Below are 18075 nucleotides of genomic sequence, written 5' to 3'. Positions count from 1 at the left end.
AGTTCGACTTATATACCGCTTCATAGGGCTTTCAGCCCTCTCTAAGCGGTTTACAGAGTCAGCATATCGCCCCCAACAACAATCCGGGTCCTCATTTCACCCACCTTGGAAGGATGGAAGGCTGAGTCAACCTTGAGCCGGTGAGATTTGAACCGCCGAACTGCAGACAACAGTGAGCTGAAGTGGCCTGCAGTACTGCACCCTAACCACTGTGCCACCTCGGATATATATATATATATATATATATATATATATATATATATATATATATATATATATATAGAGAGAGAGAGAGAGAGAGAGAGAGAGAGAGAGAGAGAGAGAGAGAGAGAGAGAGAGAGAGAGAGAGGGAGAGGGAGCGCAATAGCAATAGCAGTTAGACTTATATACCGCTTCATAGGGCTTTCAGCCCTCTCTAAGCGGTTTACAGAGTCAGCATATCACCCCCACAGTCTGGGTCCTCATTTGACCCCCCTCGGAAGGATGGAAGGCTGAGTCAACCTTGAGCCGGTGAGATTTGAACCGCCGAACTACAGATAGCAGTCAGCTGAAGTGGCCTGCAGTACAGCACTCTAACCACTGTGCCACCTCGGCTCTTTTATGCTTCATCATTGGAGGTTTTAAAGAAGGTATCGGACAGCCCCTTGTCTGAAATAGTGTAATGTCTCCTGCTTGAGCAGGGGGTTGGACTAGAAGACCTCCAAGGTCCCTTCCAGCTCTATTCTGATTGATTGGAAAGATACTGGGTATCTTTTGACCTGGGTACTTGAGAGACCGCCTGCTGCCAATTACCTCCCACAGACCCGTTAGATCTCACAGGGTTGGCCTCCTCCGGGTTCCGTCTACCAGCCAATGCCATCTGGCTACTACCCAGGGGAGGGCCTTCTCTGGGGCAGCTCCGGCCCTCTGGAACGAACTCCCCGCAGGGATTCGGACCCTCACCCCTCTCCAGGCCTTCCGGAAAGCTGTTAAAACCTGGCTGTGCCGGCAGTCCTGGGGTTGACGAGTTCCCCTCCCCTCTCGACCTGTGTGGCTGTATGACTCTTGTGTATTTTAACTACGTGTATTGTGTTTGTATCCCCTTTCCCCTTTTGAGTTGTTCGCAGCCCTGAGTCCCTCCCGGAGAAGGGCAGCATACAAATAAATTAAATCTTGAATCTTGAATACTGGTTGGTTGGCAAAAACACGAATGGGATTCTAAACTAACCAGCTAACTAACCGAGGAGAGAAGCAACTTGGGACTAAGGAGAAATGCTGTTATTCTGTTATTTAATGGTTGGAAGTCTTCAACCTAGAATTAAGGAGAAACTTCCTGACAGTGAAAACAATTAGCCAGTGGGAGGATTTGCCACCGGAAGGAGTGGCACTAGAGCAGTGTTTCTCAACCTTGGCGACTTTAAGTCCTGTGGACTTCAACTCCCAGAATCCCCCAGCCAGCACAGCTGTGCTGGCTGGGGGATTCTGGGAGTTGAAGTCCACAGGACTTAAAGTCGCCAAGGTTGAGAAACACTGCACTAAAGGTTTCCAAGGAGAAACTCGACAGCCACTTGTTTAAAATGGTACATGACAGTAGTTCTCCCAACGACTCAACCTCTCCGCGAACCGGTTCTCCAGAACCAGTCAGAACCGGCTGGATTTCACCCCTGGGGCTAATTCTCTTCCCTCTCTCGTTGCAGGTGGGACACGAGTCATTTTAAGAAGTCTGGAGGGCCGGCGAGGGACAGCTTTATCATTCATCCTGAGTTCGTTTCAGAGGCTTATCCCCCTCCGCCATGTTGGTATTAAGAGAGTCACGAGAGACTGCCATTAAAAAGTGCCACTGGTGACCAACTCCGCTGTGGGCTCGCGTGGATTCTCTTTCCCCGCACCCAGAAGGAGCTCCAGCCAAAGGAACATCTCCTTGTGGGGGTCCTTGGTGGGTTTTCTGGCAGGCGTTTCACGACCCAACTAGGGAACACCATCAGTGCTAGAATGGAAGGGGGGGTTGCTCTCTGTTTATGGACAAGGGGTTTGCTCTGTCGGCGTTGGTGAGGGTCTTCTTATCGGTTCCTTGATGGGACTGTTGTCTTGTCTCCCAAGAATCCAATCAAGGAGGAATCATGAGCTCACAAATAGTTGGGTCATGAAATGTCTCCAAGAAAACAGTCAATAAGAGCACCAAGGAAGTTAACTTCTTTTTTTTATTTCCTTTGTCTTAATATATTTTAGACTGAATTTGTTAAAAACCTATACCATGTACGGGCTCTGGGAAGTCGGGGGGGGGGGGAAGGGAGGTGGGGTGTTAGGGGGGAGGAGGGATATATAGTATGTGTTAGATTTTAAAGTAACGTGATTTCACTTGTATACTGTTGCTCTTTAATTCCACTGTAAAAATAGGACAAGCTGAATATATTAACAGATAGTAGAAATACACCGAAGGGAGGAGTAGAGGGATAGAAGAAAGAGGGGTAGAGAGGGTGGGAGAGAGGACGGGAGGGAGGGTGAGAAGGAAGGGAGGGAGTGGATCGGGAGAGAGGAGTGGTAGAGGGGGAGGGGAAGTAGGGTAGAGGGGAATGATGGAGGGAAGATGGAAAGTTGGAGGGGGGGGAAAGAAAGGGTGTATGGAGGGTCGAAGAGGTACATTGGGTTTCTATTTTGGGGGGTATTGTTGACAAGAGGAATGGCTGTGTTTATTGTTTAATGTTATATGGCCCCGGTTATGCACAGTATATATGTGACTGTACGAAATGAAAATGGAAAATAAAAACACATTTACAAAATAATAATAATAATAAGAGCACCAAGGACTGCACAGTTCATTATTTCCTCCCCCTCCTCCTCCTCCTCCTCCTCCTCCTCCTCCTCCTCCTCCTCCTCCCTGCCAACCCTACTACCTTCTAGCATGGATGTTGTAGCATGTTCTCTAGTTTGGTCATGAAACGCCTGCAAGAAAACAACCAAAATCAGAGAGAGCACCAAGGACTCCACAGTCCTTCCTCCTCCTCCTCCTCCCTTCGTCTCCTCTTTCTCCTCTCCTCCATCCCCTCCTCCTCTTTTTCACAATCTCCCTTCCTTCCAGCACTGGTGATGTTCTCTAGTTGGGTCATGAAACGCCTGCAAGAAAACAGCCAAGCTGAGAGAAGACCACAGCCCTTCCTCATCCTTCCTCCCCACCACCTCTTCTCTGCCAACCCCACTCCTTTCTAGCACTGATGATGTTACCGAGCTGGTTCATGAAACGCCTGCAAACTCACAGAGCATCAAGGTCCCCAGTTCAAGCCTGAGCCACAAATATTCTCTTCTGTTTCACCGTCTTTTTCCAGCAAGGGTGGGGAGGGCCCTCTCCCCTCCCCCCCCCAAGCAGCACCAACCCTGGCCTCACCTCTTGCAAAACCAAGATGCAACCTGTGGAATTTTGCATCTCGGAGCCCAGAGAAATCACTTAATCCCTGTTTTAAGGCTTAAGAGACGGTTGGAAAAATCATAAATTGCCTCTCTCTGTTTGTTCATGCTGTTTATTTTTTCCCCTTTAAAAACCCTCTTTATCTCTAAAACAAGCCATAAAGAAATGCAACTCGAGGCACGATAGGAGGTCATAAAGAGATTGCAATTTCAGGACCGATTTTCAAAAAAAAAGATCCTCTTAACGCACAGCAAGCGATAGAAGCCACATAATGAGAAGAAGCGGGGGAAACGGGCTGATCTTAAACGTTCAAAACACAGCACGGAAGGAAGGGCGGTTCAGAGGACTCGGCAGGTTGTGTGTTGTCCGTATGTGTAACGCATGTGACAATCTTTTTTTAAAAAAGCTTTTATTGAAAATTTAAAACATTGCAATACAAATATATCTTTAAAAATATTTTTGCATACATCATGATCCTTTTTGACAGTACCAACATAACCATTTGTTATTCAAATACATTTTTATACATTCCTAATTATTCCTATATCTATACATCTATGTTTCTAACCTCTACATTTTATGTTCCTGTTATTCATCCATTGATGCCAGTTTTCCCAAACTGTATAATATTCTGAGTCTTCCTTGTCCCTCAACTCCAAGGTGCGTTTTTCCATCTCTGCGCAATCAAGAATCTTTTGGATTATCACACAGTCTGTCGGCAGGGTATCCACTTTTCCAACATTGTGCTATTCTCGCTGCTGTAATTATGTGCAAAATTAAATATTTTATCTCTTTCAGATACTTTCCCTTAATAATCCCCAGAAGGAACAATTCCGCTTTGAACTCTATTTGGGTGTTCGTAACTTCCTGTAACCATTTTTGCAATTCGGCCCAATATTTTTTAGCTTTTGGGCATAACCACCATACAAGAAAGAAGGTATGGGAAGTGATCATCCAGCCCTCTCCCAGAAAAATGAAATATCCTAGGAAATATTGAAAAGGCAGAATATTTCTCTGGATGTGAAAAGAAAGAAACATGCTTTAAAAGACAGAATAGTTGCCTGTAGCTTCCTGCCCATCCCCACTTTGTCAATAGGCCATTGAGAAGGCCAGGCTAGCCCACTTTACATAATAAAGACTTCTCCACTGCAGCTGCAGGGGGAAGGGATATTACTCAACTCGCCACATGGCATCTGAGAACTCATACCTGGATTCAAAACAGCCTAGAGAGTAGCCCCCTGCATGGCACCATGGGAGTCTGACAACCAATCAGAATACATTTCTTACACAGGAACAGGAAACAGAGAGGTGGGACTGAACAGGCTATAAAAAGCCTAGCAAGCCCCTCTCTCAGCCCTTCTCTTCTTCTCCACCAACATTGAAGCATGTGATCACCTTTTCTGTTCGGGGCTCAAGCCATGTGGCCCTGTCCACCATTAAAACCATCTTTCCAAGCAGCCTCCATGCCTCCAGTGTCTTCTTCCCCACTTGGAGCTGAACCCAGAAGGACATTTCTTTCAACAATGGTGCCCTTTTGCCTGTTTAAATTTCCAACAGTTTGAATTTTAAGTCGGATACATTTTAGGCAATCTCGTGGGGGCTAAATGCCCCTCGCGGGTGACAATCTTTGCAAGGGGATCTTGCCATCAAACCATCTTCAGGGTCATTAAAGATCTAACAGGATTATTAAAAGAGCAGGAGTTCGTTCGTACGTACGTACACACACACACACACACAAAAGTGCATTTTTGTTTTAGTGCCTTGGAGTCAGTGTTTGACTCCTGGCCTGGTTTCTTGGCAAGGTTTTTGGGGAAGTGGTTTCGCAATTCAGCCTTCCTTCCGAGGGCTGAGAAATGAAGGTCAGACTTGTTTGCTTATTTACTTCTTTAAGTGAAATTATTATTGGCGTTATTCCTTCTTGTTAGGGGTTTTTGAGGCTTCGGTCTGTAGGAAGTTATCACCCAGCCCTCTCCCAGAAAAATGAAATATCCTAGGAAATATTGAAAAGGCAGAATATTTCTCTGGATGTCAAAAGAAAGAAACATGTTTTAAAAGACAGAATAGCTGCCTGTAGCTTCCTGCCCATCCCCACTTTGTTAATGGGCCATTAAGAAGGCCAAGCTAGCCCACTTTACATAATAAAGACTTCTCCACTTCAGCTGCAGGAAAGCATGATAATATTGGCCCCAATTGACCACATGGCATCTGAGAATTCATCCATACCTGGATTCAAAACACAGCCTAGAGAGTAGCTCCCTGCATGGCACCATGGGAGTCTGACAACCAATCAGAATACATTTCTTACACAGGAACAGGAAACAGAGAGGTGGGACTAAACAGGGTATAAAAAGCCTAGCAAGCCCCTCCCTCAGCCCTTCTCTTCTTCGCCACCAACATTGAAGCATGTGATCACCTTTTCTGTTCAGGGCTCGAGCCATGTGGCCCTGTCCAACATTAAAACCATCTTTCCAAGCAGCCTCCATGCCTCCAGTGTCTTTTTCCCCACTTGGAGCCGAACCCAGAAGGACATTTCTTTCATCAGGGCTGAATCTAAATGGGATAAAAACCCCTACACAAGTAACACTTGCAAGCTGTAGGATATTAATAAACACCCTTGCTGTAAATCAGAAGGCGTTGTGACGACAGCCTTTTCCGACTAAAGACGGTTTTATTAAAAGGCACACATTTGGCTTATTCTGATTTTGGGCTACGGTAAACGAATGCAGCTTTCAACTCCTTTTAATTCTGCAAAATCACTATAAACGCAACATCTTTAGCAGCACATCCTAGGACAGAGGGTTTTCGCAAACCCTGAATCCTGGTTGGAAAAAAATCAAGAGGTTGCTAATAGATTAATAAAGTTCCCAGGAGATACGCAGCCCCGAACCAGTGTATGGAAAACACCGAGCGGCAGGTGAAGTCCTTTTTTTTAAACCAAAATCTTCAGCCTGTGAAGTTTTCCAGACACTTTTGTGTATGTGAGTACACGAGGGGGGGGGAATGGGGGGGGCAGAGGGGGACAGACGTGCATTTAAATGAAATTGTTTCTTGTTTATGAAAAATTGTTGAGGAATCAAGATAACCTGCCTTCGTCTTTCCTTTCTCCTTTCTTTCTTTCTTTCTTTCCTTTTTTTTCTTCCTTCCTTCCATCCCTCTTTTTCCTTCTTCCCTCTTTTTTCTTTCTCTCTTTCTTTTCTTCATCCCTCCTTCCCTCTCTTTTTCTTTCTTTTCCTCTCTTCCCTTTCTTTTTTCTTTCTTTCCTTTTCACTTATTTGCAGGGCACTTCTATTATCATTTTTACAAATAACTCAAATAACTCACAGCTGGATTTTGTGGCTAAAGTGGCATTCGAACTCAAAGTCTCCTGCTGACGATGCCTAAGGCAGGACTAGAACTCTCTGCCTCCCACTCTTTAAGACCGGTACCTTAATCCCAAGACCAAACTGACATTCTACGTCTATTTTCTCCACTTCCCAGCACGGACTTTAATGTGGTGAAACTTTGCCTAAGTCACAGCTTGGCTGGGAATCTGTCCCTATTAGAAACCCCCATTCCCTTGTTGGGTCTCACATGTAGCCTTGTGCAATGTGCTTTTTGCTTTGCATCTTCGTGTTCCTCTGGACCAGGTTTTCCACCCTTGGCAAAGCTAAGACACATGGGATTCTGTTCCCAGAATTCCCCAGCCAGCAAGCTTTAAGGGGTATAAACTTCGACTCCCAGAATTCCCCAAACTAGTAAGCTTGAAGATGTGTGAACTTCAATTCCCAGAATTCCCCAGCCAGCAAGCTTTAAGGGGTATAAACTTCGACTCCCAGAATTCCCCAAACTAGTAAGCTTGAAGATGTGTGAACTTCAATTCCCAGAATTCCCCAGCCAGCAAGCTTTAAGGTGTATAAACTTCAACTCCCAGAATTCCTCAAACTAGTAAGCTTGAAGATGTGTGAACTTCAATTCCCAGAATTCCCCAGCCAGCAAGCTTTAAGGTGTATAAACTTCAACTCCCAGAATTCCTCAAACTAGTAAGCTTGAAGATGTGTGAACTTCAATTCCCAGAATTCCCCAGCCAGCAAGCTTTAAGGTGTATAAACTTCGACTCCCAGAATTCCCCAAACTAGTAAGCTTGAAGATGTGTGAACTTCAATTCCCAGAATTCCCCAGCCAGCAAGCTTTAAGGTGTATAAACTTCAACTCCCAGAATTCCTCAAACTAGTAAGCTTGAAGATGTGTGAACTTCAATTCCCAGAATTCCCCAGCCAGCAAGCTTTAAGGGGTATAAACTTCGACTCCCAGAATTCCCCAAACTAGTAAGCTTGAAGATGTGTGAACTTCAATTCCCAGAATTCCCCAGCCAGCAAGCTTTAAGGTGTATAAACTTCAACTCCCAGAATTCCTCAAACTAGTAAGCTTGAAGATGTGTGAACTTCAATTCCCAGAATTCCCCAGCCAGCAAGCTTTAAGGTGTATAAACTTCAACTCCCAGAATTCCTCAAACTAGTAAGCTTGAAGATGTGTGAACTTCAATTCCCAGAATTCCCCAGCCAGCAAGCTTTAAGGTGTATAAACTTCAACTCCCAGAATTCCCCAAACTAGTAAGCTTGAAGATGTGTGAACTTCAATTCCCAGAATTCCCCAGCCAGCAAGCTTTAAGGTGTATAAACTTCAACTCCCAGAATTCCCCAAACTAGTAAGCTTGAAGATGTGTGAACTTCAATTCCCAGAATTCCCCAGCCAGCAAGCTTTAAGGTGTATAAACTTCAACTCCCAGAATTCCCCAAACTAGTAAGCTTGAAGATGTGTGAACTTCAATTCCCAGAATTCCCCAGCCAGCAAGCTTTATGAAATATGAACTTCAATTTCCAGAATTCTTTAGCCAGCATGTTTTAAGTGATGTTTTAATGAGTGAACTGGGGGTTTCTGGGAGTTGAGGTCCACACCTTCAAGTTGTCCAAGTTGGGAAATCCTCCTGCTTGAGTAGGGGGCTGGATTAGAAGACCCTCAAGGTCCCTTCCAGCTCCCTCCCTCCCTCCCTCCCTCATTCATTCATTCATTCCTCTGGATCATTCAGTTTCTGTGAAGGGGACAAAAAGCACCTTTTATTGCCTGTTTTCTCTGTTTTCTGCCGGCTGCTCAGCTTTATAAGAGACATAATCCTCCGTTATCCTTTACCTGTATCTGGGTTGTAGCTTTATAGGTAGCTCCACTGTGCAGCTACTCACCGGATAGTGGGAAAGCAACAGGTGCTGAGACACACACACACCCATCATTGATTGATTTTCAAGCTGTTACCCCTGAGGACGTGGACAAGGCCATGGGAGGGAGCTGTAAGTGCCTCCACATGTGTACTGGACCCGTGCCCCTCCTGGCTGGTCGCTAACAGCAGGGAGGTGACACGGGGCTGGATCCAGGCGGTTGTTACCGCCTCCCTTCGGGAGGGGTTCTTCCCCCCCCCCCCCCGCTCTAAAGGCGGCGGTGGTGAGACCCCTTCTGAAGAAGCCATCTTTGGATCCAGCCGTCTTAGACAACTATCGTCCAGTCTCCAACCTCCCCTTTGTGGGGAAGGTTGTTGAGAAAGTGGTAGCCTTTCAGCTCCGGCGGTCCTTGGAGGAAACCGATTATCTAGATCCCTTCCAGTCGGGATTTAGGCCCGGCTACAGCACGGAAACCGCTTTGGTCGCATTGATCGATGATCTCTGGAGAGCCAGGGATGGAGGTTATGCCTCCGTCCTAGTGTTCTTTGACCTCTCAGCGGCCTTCGATACCATCGACCATGGTATCCTTCTGCGACGACTGCAGGAGGTGGGGGTGGGAGGCACTGTCCTACGGTGGTTCTCCTCTTACCTCTTGGACAGGTTGCAGTCGGTGTTGGTCGGAGGGCATAGATCGACCCCTAGGCCCCTGAATTATGGGGTGCCGCAGGTTTTGGTCCTGTCCCCCCTCCTGTTTAATATCTACATGAAGCCGCTGGGTGAGATCATTCGACGGCACGGGATAAAATACCATCAGTATGCGGACGATACGCAGCTGTATCTGTCCACCCCGTGCCAACTCAGTGAAGCGGTTGACGTGATGTGCCAGTGCCTCGAGGCTGATGGGGGTTAACAAGCTTGTACTCAATCCGGATAAGACCGAGTGGCTGGTGTGTTTCCCTCCTACTAATTGGCCAAGTGTTCCATCTCTCAGGCTGGGGGGTCAAACAGTACGCCCCTCAGACAGGGTTCGCAATTTGGGAGTCCTCCTGGACCCACAGCTGACTTTTGACCACCACTTGTCGGCTGTGACCAGGGGGGCATTTGCCCAGGTTCACCTGGTGCACCAGTTGCGTCCCTACCTGAACCGGGAGGCCCTCACAACAGTCACTCGCGCCCTTGTGACCTCTAGACTGGACTACTGCAACGTGCTCTACATGGGGCAGCCCTTGAAGAGCATTCGGAGACTTCAGCTTGTCCAGAATGCAGCCGCGCGAGCGATTGTGGGTGCACCTCGGTTCACCCACGTAACACCTATCCTCCGCGAGCTGCACTGGCTGCCTATTGGTCTCCGGATACGCTTCAAGGCGCTAGTCGTCACTTATAAAGCCCTTCATGGTATTGGACCTGGGTACTTGAGAGACCGCCTGCTGCCAATTACCTCCACTAGACCGATTAGATCCCACAGATTAGGCCTCCTCCGAATTCCATCCGCCGGCCAGTGTCGACTGCCGACTACCCGGAGGAGAGCCTTCTCTGTGGCTGCTCCGACCCTCTGGAACGAACTCCCCGTGGAGATTCGAACCCTCACCACCCTCCAGGCCTTCCGCATAGCCCTCAAAACCTGGCTGTTCCGACAGGCCTGGGGCTAAAGAGCTGTTGCCCCCGTCTTGAATGGTATGACTGTTGTGTGTTTTTAAACTATGCATTGTTATGTTTCGTTTTTTAATTTTTTGTCTGTACCCCCCTTCCCTGATTTGAATTGTGAGCCGCCCTGAGTCCCCTTCGGGGGAAAAGGGCAGCATATAAATATAATAAAATCCAAATCCAATCCAATCATGCTTGGGAAAAGACACCCTGCCCAATGCATCCTTGGCCCATTTAAACTCTATTATTCTTGCATGTCTTTAAATCTGATTTATTCTGAGCAATCGCTGATCTTTATTCATTGATTCTTCTCTTTGGTTATTGGTGTTTGTTTTTTTAAAAATCAGACGGGGTCTTCCTGGAATGGGGCAGTGGGAAGCCCCCCACCCCTCTCCTAGAAGAATGAAATATTTTGGGAAACATTAAAAAGGTAGAATATTATATTCCCCCCCCCCACAAAAAAAAAGAAATGTAGAGACATGTTTTTAGAGGCAGAAAGCAGGCCCAGTCCTTCTTAATAGCCCACCGCAGATGCCAGCACTTAAGGAGATAAAGAGTTTATTGAAAGAGGAAGTATATAGATAGCTCCCATTCATAAGCAAAGCAAATACTGCAGGGAGAAATCCATTCAAGAGAGGATATTTCGAAACGCCTTGGCAGAATGGTGGGATTAGAACAAGCAGCCCCATCATCCAAGATCCGACACAGGACGAAAGCCATTAGCCACCAAGGGAATTGGCCAACAGCCTTTCAGAATACAAAGGGCCCTTTCGTTGCACAATCCCCAGAACAGTTCAAACTTCAAAGTCACAGAACCCTATAAAGATTCATCTGCTCCTTCAATTGTTTCTCAGCTGACCCAGAACTTTGTGGTTGTCTTCTATAAGCTTTCCTTCCATGTTGTTTCCAGCGTCTCTCTCCCAGGTTGGGAACTGGAATTGGACATTTCCTGCAACAGGGCAATTCATAAATCTGCTTTAAACCAGTGGTATCCAACCTTGGCTATTTTAAGTCCTGTGGACTTCAACTCCCAGAATCCCCAGGTCTTAAAAGTTCCGTAGGTTGGACATTCCTGCCTTAAATAATCCACTTTTAGGGCTGATGACATTTTAACTCCTTTTTGTCTTTCTTTCTTCCTTTTTCTTTCTTTTCTTTTCTTTCCATTTTCTTCCCACTTCCTTTCCTTTCCCCTTTTCCTTCCTTCCTTTTTCTCTTTCTTTCTTTCTTTCTTTCTCTTTCTTTCTTTCCTGGTTTCCTTTTTTTTTCCGTTTCCTTTTCTTTCCCTCTTTCTTTCTTTCTTTCTTTTTCTCTTTCTTTCCCCTTTCCTTCCTTCCTTCTTTCATTTTTCTTTCATCTTCCTTTCCTTCCCCCTTTCTTTCTTTTCTTTTATTTTCTTTCCATTTTCTTCCCACTTCCTTTCCTTTCCCCTTTTCCTTCCTTCCTTTTTCTCTTTCTTTCTTTCTTTCTTTCTTTCTCTTTATTTCTTTCCTGGTTTCCTTTTTCTTTCCGTTTCCTTTTCTTTCCCTCTTTCTTTCTTTCTTTCTTTCTTTTTCTTTCTTTCTCTTTCTTTCCCCTTTCCTTCCTTCCTTCTTTCATTTTTCTTTCATCTTCCTTTCCTTTCCCCTTTCTTTCTTTCTTTCTTTCTTTCTTTCTTTCTTTCCTTTCCCCTTCTTTCCTTCCTTCCTTCCTTCCTTACCCCTTCCTTTTCTTTTCCTATCCCCTTTCCCCTTTCTTTCTTTCTCTTTCTTTCTTTCCTTCCTTCATTCCTTTGCTTTCTTTTCTTTTTTTTTTCTTTTTCTATTTTTGGGTTTCCACGTTGCACAACTCCTCCCGCCCAATCTGCAAAATCTCCCCGCAAGCAACACACACAGCCACTTCCTCTCCGGAGAAGGACATTTCGCCTACTTTTTTTTTTTTTTTTTGCAACCGACAAAAAAACGGCGTTCCTCGATTCACCCGGGAAAAGTTCGAGCGGCGTTCAGACGACCCTGGGTGACCCAAAGTTTCTTTAGCACGTGTGAATTGAACACGGGCCGGGAGGCTATAAAAAGGTGGGTAAGCTTGCAACGATGCCTCGGGTGGATTTCCAACCCCCGGAGAGTTGGGATCAGCTCGGGATTGAATTAATTAACCAGGGATTGATTGATTGATTGATTGAGTTAGTTAGTTAGTTAGTTAGTTAGTAGGGGAGGGGGGAATACAGTGAATCGGGTGCAACTACAAGCATACGAGGCGGGGACTCCAAAGTAGATAAACTGGGTTTAAACCTTTGGTTCATTCAAGCTTGGATCAGACCCGCTGGGGGGACTTTGGCGTGTTTCAAAAGCTGGGGAGGCACCCCAATTTCAGGGCGGCTTTCACGGGCGGCTTTTTTTTGGGGGGGGATACTCCTCCCCCCCTCTCCCCCCCCATCCCCACGGTGCATGAAAGCAAGCCTCAAGTTCCCCGGCTGGGCAAGGTAAGAGAGTGAAGCTTGCAGACGTTTCATAACCCAACTAGGGAACATCACCAGTGCTAGAAGGGAGAGGGGGAAGAGGAGGCGGAGGAGGAAGAGGAGGAGGAGAGGGAGGAGAGAACTGGGGGGGGGGGTCCTCTCCTTGCAGAGAGTGAAGCTTTTCCTGCCCTTCGGCGCCAGGTAGACTGCTCCTGCCGCTGGAGGCTCCGCATGGGGGAGGAGGGGGCAAAAGGAGGGAGGATCGTTCTACGGCAGGAGCTGAGTTGCGGGCAGAGGGTGCATGAAAGCAAACACCCCCCCCCCCAAGTTCCCCAGGGCCAGGTAGACTGCTCCTGCCTCTGGGGGCTCCGCATCGCGGGAGAGAGGGGGGGTGCTAGTCACGGGCAGCAGCTGAGTTGCGGGGCAGAGGGTCCATGAAAGCAACCCCCCAAGTTCCCCGGCTGGGCAAAGTAAGCCTCTCCCTGCGCCAGGTAGACTGCTCCTGCCGCTGGAGGCTCCTCATCGGGGGAGAGACGTGCGGGAGGAGGGACGATCTCGGGCAGCAGCCGAGTTGCAGAGCCTCGGGGGGGGGGGAAGGAGGGAGGGAGCCACAAACTACAACTCCCAGAGTCCTTTTCCTTCCTCCCCTCCCCTTGTCCTCCCCCCCCCCCCGCTTCTTTCGCACCTGAAGAGCAGCCCCGCCTGCAGCGCCGCGGAGCTCCCCCTCCCGATGCCTCCCCCGCCTCTCGGGCCCGCCAGCGCCCCCGGGCCCAGCTGGGGAGGGTCCCGCTGCAGCCCCGCCTGCAGCCGCCGCCTCCTCCTCCTCCTCCGCCGCCTCGCCCGAGCCAGCTCGGGCTGCGGCTCCTGCTCCTGCCGGGCGTAAACAAGCCGGAGCCCCGCGCACCTGCGGCCGCCAAGAGCGGCGCCCCGAGCCAGGTGAGTGAGTGGCCGTCACCGCAGAGCGGCAGGTGGGCGGCCGGGCGGCTCTGGAGCGGTCTGCTCTGCCTGGGAAGTTGGCAGCCGGGGCCGGAGGGGCTGGGACGGGCTGGGGGGCTGCGGGGAGTTGGGGGTCCCGGCTGTGGGACGGAGGGGGGGGGGAGGCGCCCCTTGGAAAGTTGCTCCGCTTCCCAAAGTCAACCGGGAGCCCCGCTTTTCCTCCTCCGGCAGGGTCTGGAAAGGGTCCCCTGCGCACACAGACACACACAGATACATACATACACACACATATAGACACGCACGCACAATCACAAAGTGTCTGTGTGTGAGAGAGACAGACAGACACAGGTAGTTACACAAACACAGAGACCCCCCCACACACAGAGAGACACAGTGAGTGAGAGAGAGACAGTCACACAAATGGAGTGACATGCATACAAACACACACAGACACACACAGAGATAGATATACAGAGTCACACAAAACACACAGACTCAGGCACACAGCGAGTGGGAGAGACAGATACATACAGAGTCACACAGCATGACAACACACACACACCCATAGAGAGAATGACAGACAGACAGACACACAGATGCACACAGACTCTCTCTCTCACTCTCTCTCTCTCTTACACACACACACAAAGACACACTCAGAGAGACGGATACACACAGACACGCAGTGAGAGAGAGAGAGACACACACACACAGAATTACACAAACAGAGAGGGACAGCCAGTCACACACAGACACACACTCACACTCACACACGCACATACACACAAAGAGAGAGAGAAAGACAGAGACATCCAGACTCGCAAAGACGCACAAAGATAAAGACACACAAACAGAGTGACAGCCAGAAATTCGCACAAAGAGAAAGGCAGAGATATATACAAGACTCACAAACACACACAAACACAAACACAGAGAGATTCAGGGACACGGACACACACACACACACACCCTTCGCTGCAGACCCGGCGGAGCGAGAAGCGTGGCGCGATCCTTTGGGCTGGATACCAGCTGCGTGCCCCTCTTCTCCGCGAGTCGCTCTCCTTGTTCTTTTGCTTTTCACATTTCACTGTGTCCTCCCTCCGAGGAGTTGAACGGTTCTTAAACAAACCACAACTCTGTGGTTAAGCGAGACGTTTGTTAAGCGAGTTTTTGCCCCGTTTTACCACCTTCCTTGCCAGAGTGATTTAAGTGAATCGCCGCAGTTGTTAAGTTAGTCACACGGTCGTTAAGCGAATCTGGCTTCCCGATGGACTTTGCTCGTCAAACGGTCGTAAAAGGGGATCACGTGACCTCATCCCCCCCCCCCGGGACACCGTCGTAAATATGAGTCAGTTGCCAAGCGTCGGAATTTTGTTCGGGTGACCACGGGGGATGCTGCGACGGTCGTTAAGCGTGAAAAGTGGTCCTTGACTCTGAGTCACTTTTTTCAACGCCGTCGTACCTCCGGACGGTCACTAAATGAATGCTTGTGAGTCTGCCTGCATTCTGAGGATACCCAGTGATGTATCTCTGCTCCGGGCCAATTCCAGAATCGCCTCTTATGGCCTTCTCCCGGTGTTTGGACGCTGTGTGGGTCTTGGCGGGCGTCAGATTGAGTGGCTTTGGGGATTCAGGCCTTCTCATTCTAGGACAGCGTTTCTCAATCTTGGCGACTTTTCAGTCCTGTGGACTTCAACTCCCAGAATCCCCCAGCCAGCTGGCACATCACCACACCAACTTCCTTGAGCTATGATGGCGCAGTGGTTAGAGTGCAGTAGTGCAGGCTGCTTCTGCTGCCTGCAATTTGGCAGTTCACGCTTGTACTCGATCCAGATAAGACCGAGTGGCTGGTGTGTTTCCCTCCTACTAATTGGCCAAGTTTTCCATCTCTCAGGCTGGGGGGTCAAACAGTAGGCCCCTCAGACAGGGCTCGCAACTTGGGAGTCCTCCTGGATCCACAGCTGACTTTAGAACATCACTTGTCGGCTGTGACCAGGGGGGCATTTGCCCAGGTTCGCCTGGTGCACCAGTTGCGTCCCTACCTGAACCGGGAGGCCCTCACAACAGTCACTCATGCCTTTGTGACCTCTAGACTGGACTACTGCAACGTGCTCTACATGGGGCAGCCCTTGAAGAGCATTCGGAGACTTCAGCTTGTCCAGAATGCAGCCGCGCGAGCGATCATGGGTGCACCTCGGTTCAGCCATGGAACACCTATCCTCCGCGAGCTGCACTGGCTGCCTATTGGTCTCCGGATACGCTTCAAGGCGCTAGTTGTCACTTATAAAGCCCTTCATGGTATTGGACCTGGGTACTTGAGAGACCGCCTGCTGCCAATCACCTCCACTAGACCGATTAGATCCCACAGATTAGGCCTCCTCCGAATTCCATCCGCCGTCCAGTGTCGACTGGCGACTACCCGGAGGAGAGCCTTCTCTGTGGCCGCTCCAACCCTCTGGAACGAACTCCCCATGGAGATTTGAACCCTCACCACCCTCCAGGCCTTCCGCAAAGCCCTTAAAACCTGGCTGTTCCGACAGGCCTGGGGCTAAAGAGCTTTTGCCCCCCCCCTCGAATGGTATGGTTGTTGTGTGCTTTTAAATTGTGTATTGTTATGTTCGTCTTTTTATCCCCTGTCTGTATCCCCTTCCCTGACTTGAATTGTGAGCCGCCCTGAGTCCCCTTCGGGGAAAAGGGCGGCATATAAATGTAATAAATCTAATCCAATCCAATCCAGTTTGAATCCCACCAGGCACAAAGTTGACTCAGCCTTCCGTCCTTCCAGGGTGCGTAAAATGAGGACCCAGATTGTTTGGGACAAGAGGCTGACTCCGTAAAACTGCTTAAAGAGGGGCCGTAAAGAACTGTGAAGTGGTATATAAGTCTAAGGGCTATTGCTATTGTCATTTTCCTCCCTTATCCCCCCTCCCCCCCAATCAGACCTCGTGGTTTATTAATTTATTAATTAAATTTTTATCTGATTTTTATGTCTTTATAAACTACGTTTGGCAGGACTTCTGTCTTGAGGGCACCCAACCAGAAGTGGGTCCCTACCGGTTCGGCCAGATCTGCCACACCCCCGAACCGCTCCCCCGGTCCCCGCCATCATCTTGTTTTTGAGTTCTGCGCATGAGCACAACAATTTTAATTGAACTGTGCATGCACTTAACATGCGCACGAGCGAACCGGCAGTACAGCCATCCAGAACGCACCCTTGCAGCCAAGCCAAGGAACCTTATCCCTCCTTCTGTTCCCTAAGTTGCCAGGACCTTATTATGGCGCCCAGCCTGGTGGGGGTTAATTTTATCTCAAGTGGCAGGGAAAGTGGGCAGAATGGCCATTGCACGGGCCCCGTTGGTTCTGTAAAATTGTGTGCGGCTCTCATCATGCTTGCAAAGCTCACTTGAGGTTTGCAGTATTTTCATACCAAAAATATATTTAAAAACAAAACAGGAATTAAGAAGAGTCTTGCACAACATGGTTTTAATCCATGCGAGACGAGGCTGCTTCCTCCTGCACCCAACATTTGAGCCCTGTCTTCTTCTTCTGCCCTGAGCACGGAAGATTGCAGGGAAAGGGGAGCTGAATTTCCCAGGGGTGTCTCTTCCATGCGCGGGACACAGGATACGCCCCCCCCCCAAAAAACACGGTTTTTCAGGATGGAAAGAGAGCGGTGGACTTTATTGTCCCCATCAAAAAAAATCTGAATTTTTAAAAAAAGACTGATCATTGAAGGAGGAAATGAAACTGTTCTGAACTCTGCTCGGAGTGGAAGAAGGCTAGTAAAGAGCCTCGAGGGCTAAGGAGGGTTAAGGAGCTGATTCCTTGTTCCTTCAAAATCCTCCAAAGAGCATCTGTAGGGTCCTTGGTGCTCTCTGAGCTTGGTGGTTTCCTTGCAGACGTTTCATAACCCAACTAGGGAACATCATCAGTGCTAGAAGGGAGAGGGGGAAGAGGAGGCAGGGGAGGAAGAGGAGGGGGAGGAGAGGACTGGGGGGTCCTGGGTGCTCTGAGCTGGGTGGTTTTCTTGCAGATGTTTCATGGCCCAACTAGGCAACATCATCAGGGCTAGAAGGGACAGGGGTTTGCGGAGAGGAGGAGGAGGAGGAGGAGGAGGAGGAAGAGGAAGAGAACTGTGAGGCCCTTGGTGCTCTCTGAGCTTGGTGGTTTCCTTGCAGATGTTTCATAACCCAACTAGGGAACATCATCAGTGCTAGAAGGGAGAGGGGGAAGAGGAGGCAGAGGAGGAAGAGGAGGAGGAGAGGGAGGAGAGAACTGGGGGGTCCTTGGTGCTCTCTGAGCTTGGTGGTTTCCTTGCAGATGTTTCATAACCCAACTAGGGAACATCATCAGTGCTAGAAGGGAGAGGGGGAAGAGGAGGAGGGGAAGGAAGAGAAGGAGGGGAGGGAGGAGAGGACTGGGGGGTCCTGGGTGCTCTCTGAGCTTGGTGGTTTCCTTGCAGACGTTTCACAACCCAACTAGGTAACATC

At 48.8% G+C, this 18075-nt stretch overlaps 2 protein-coding genes across 3 annotated transcripts in view; both read left to right on the top strand.

Annotated features, from left to right (window-relative positions):
• Nucleotides 1–2158, top strand: part of C3H9orf24 (chromosome 3 C9orf24 homolog) — a 34311-nt gene extending 32153 nt beyond the window's left edge. The window contains exon 7 of the mRNA XM_032214619.1: nt 1677–2158. Within this exon, the coding sequence (XP_032070510.1) occupies nt 1677–1785 (109 nt within the window). The 3' untranslated portion in view covers nt 1786–2158. The remainder of the gene's footprint in view (nt 1–1676) is intronic.
• Nucleotides 2159–12175: 10017 nt separating this feature from the next.
• The window catches only part of LOC116505773 (myogenesis-regulating glycosidase-like), a 38739-nt gene continuing 32839 nt past the window's right edge, over nt 12176–18075 (top strand). Inside the window, exon 1 of one of the 2 annotated variants that reach the window (XM_032213158.1) lies at nt 12176–12266. The gene's annotated coding sequence lies outside the window, so the exon portion shown is untranslated. Of the gene's footprint in view, nt 12267–13324; nt 13586–18075 lie in introns of those variants that run through there. The other variant, XM_032213157.1, reaches the window with a different exon arrangement.

This window comes from Thamnophis elegans, chromosome 3 (assembly GCF_009769535.1).
Source record: "Thamnophis elegans isolate rThaEle1 chromosome 3, rThaEle1.pri, whole genome shotgun sequence".
NCBI lineage: Eukaryota > Metazoa > Chordata > Lepidosauria > Squamata > Colubridae > Thamnophis > Thamnophis elegans.
Note: the sequence above shows the minus strand (reverse complement) of the source record. Positions and strands in the feature narration are given on the sequence as shown.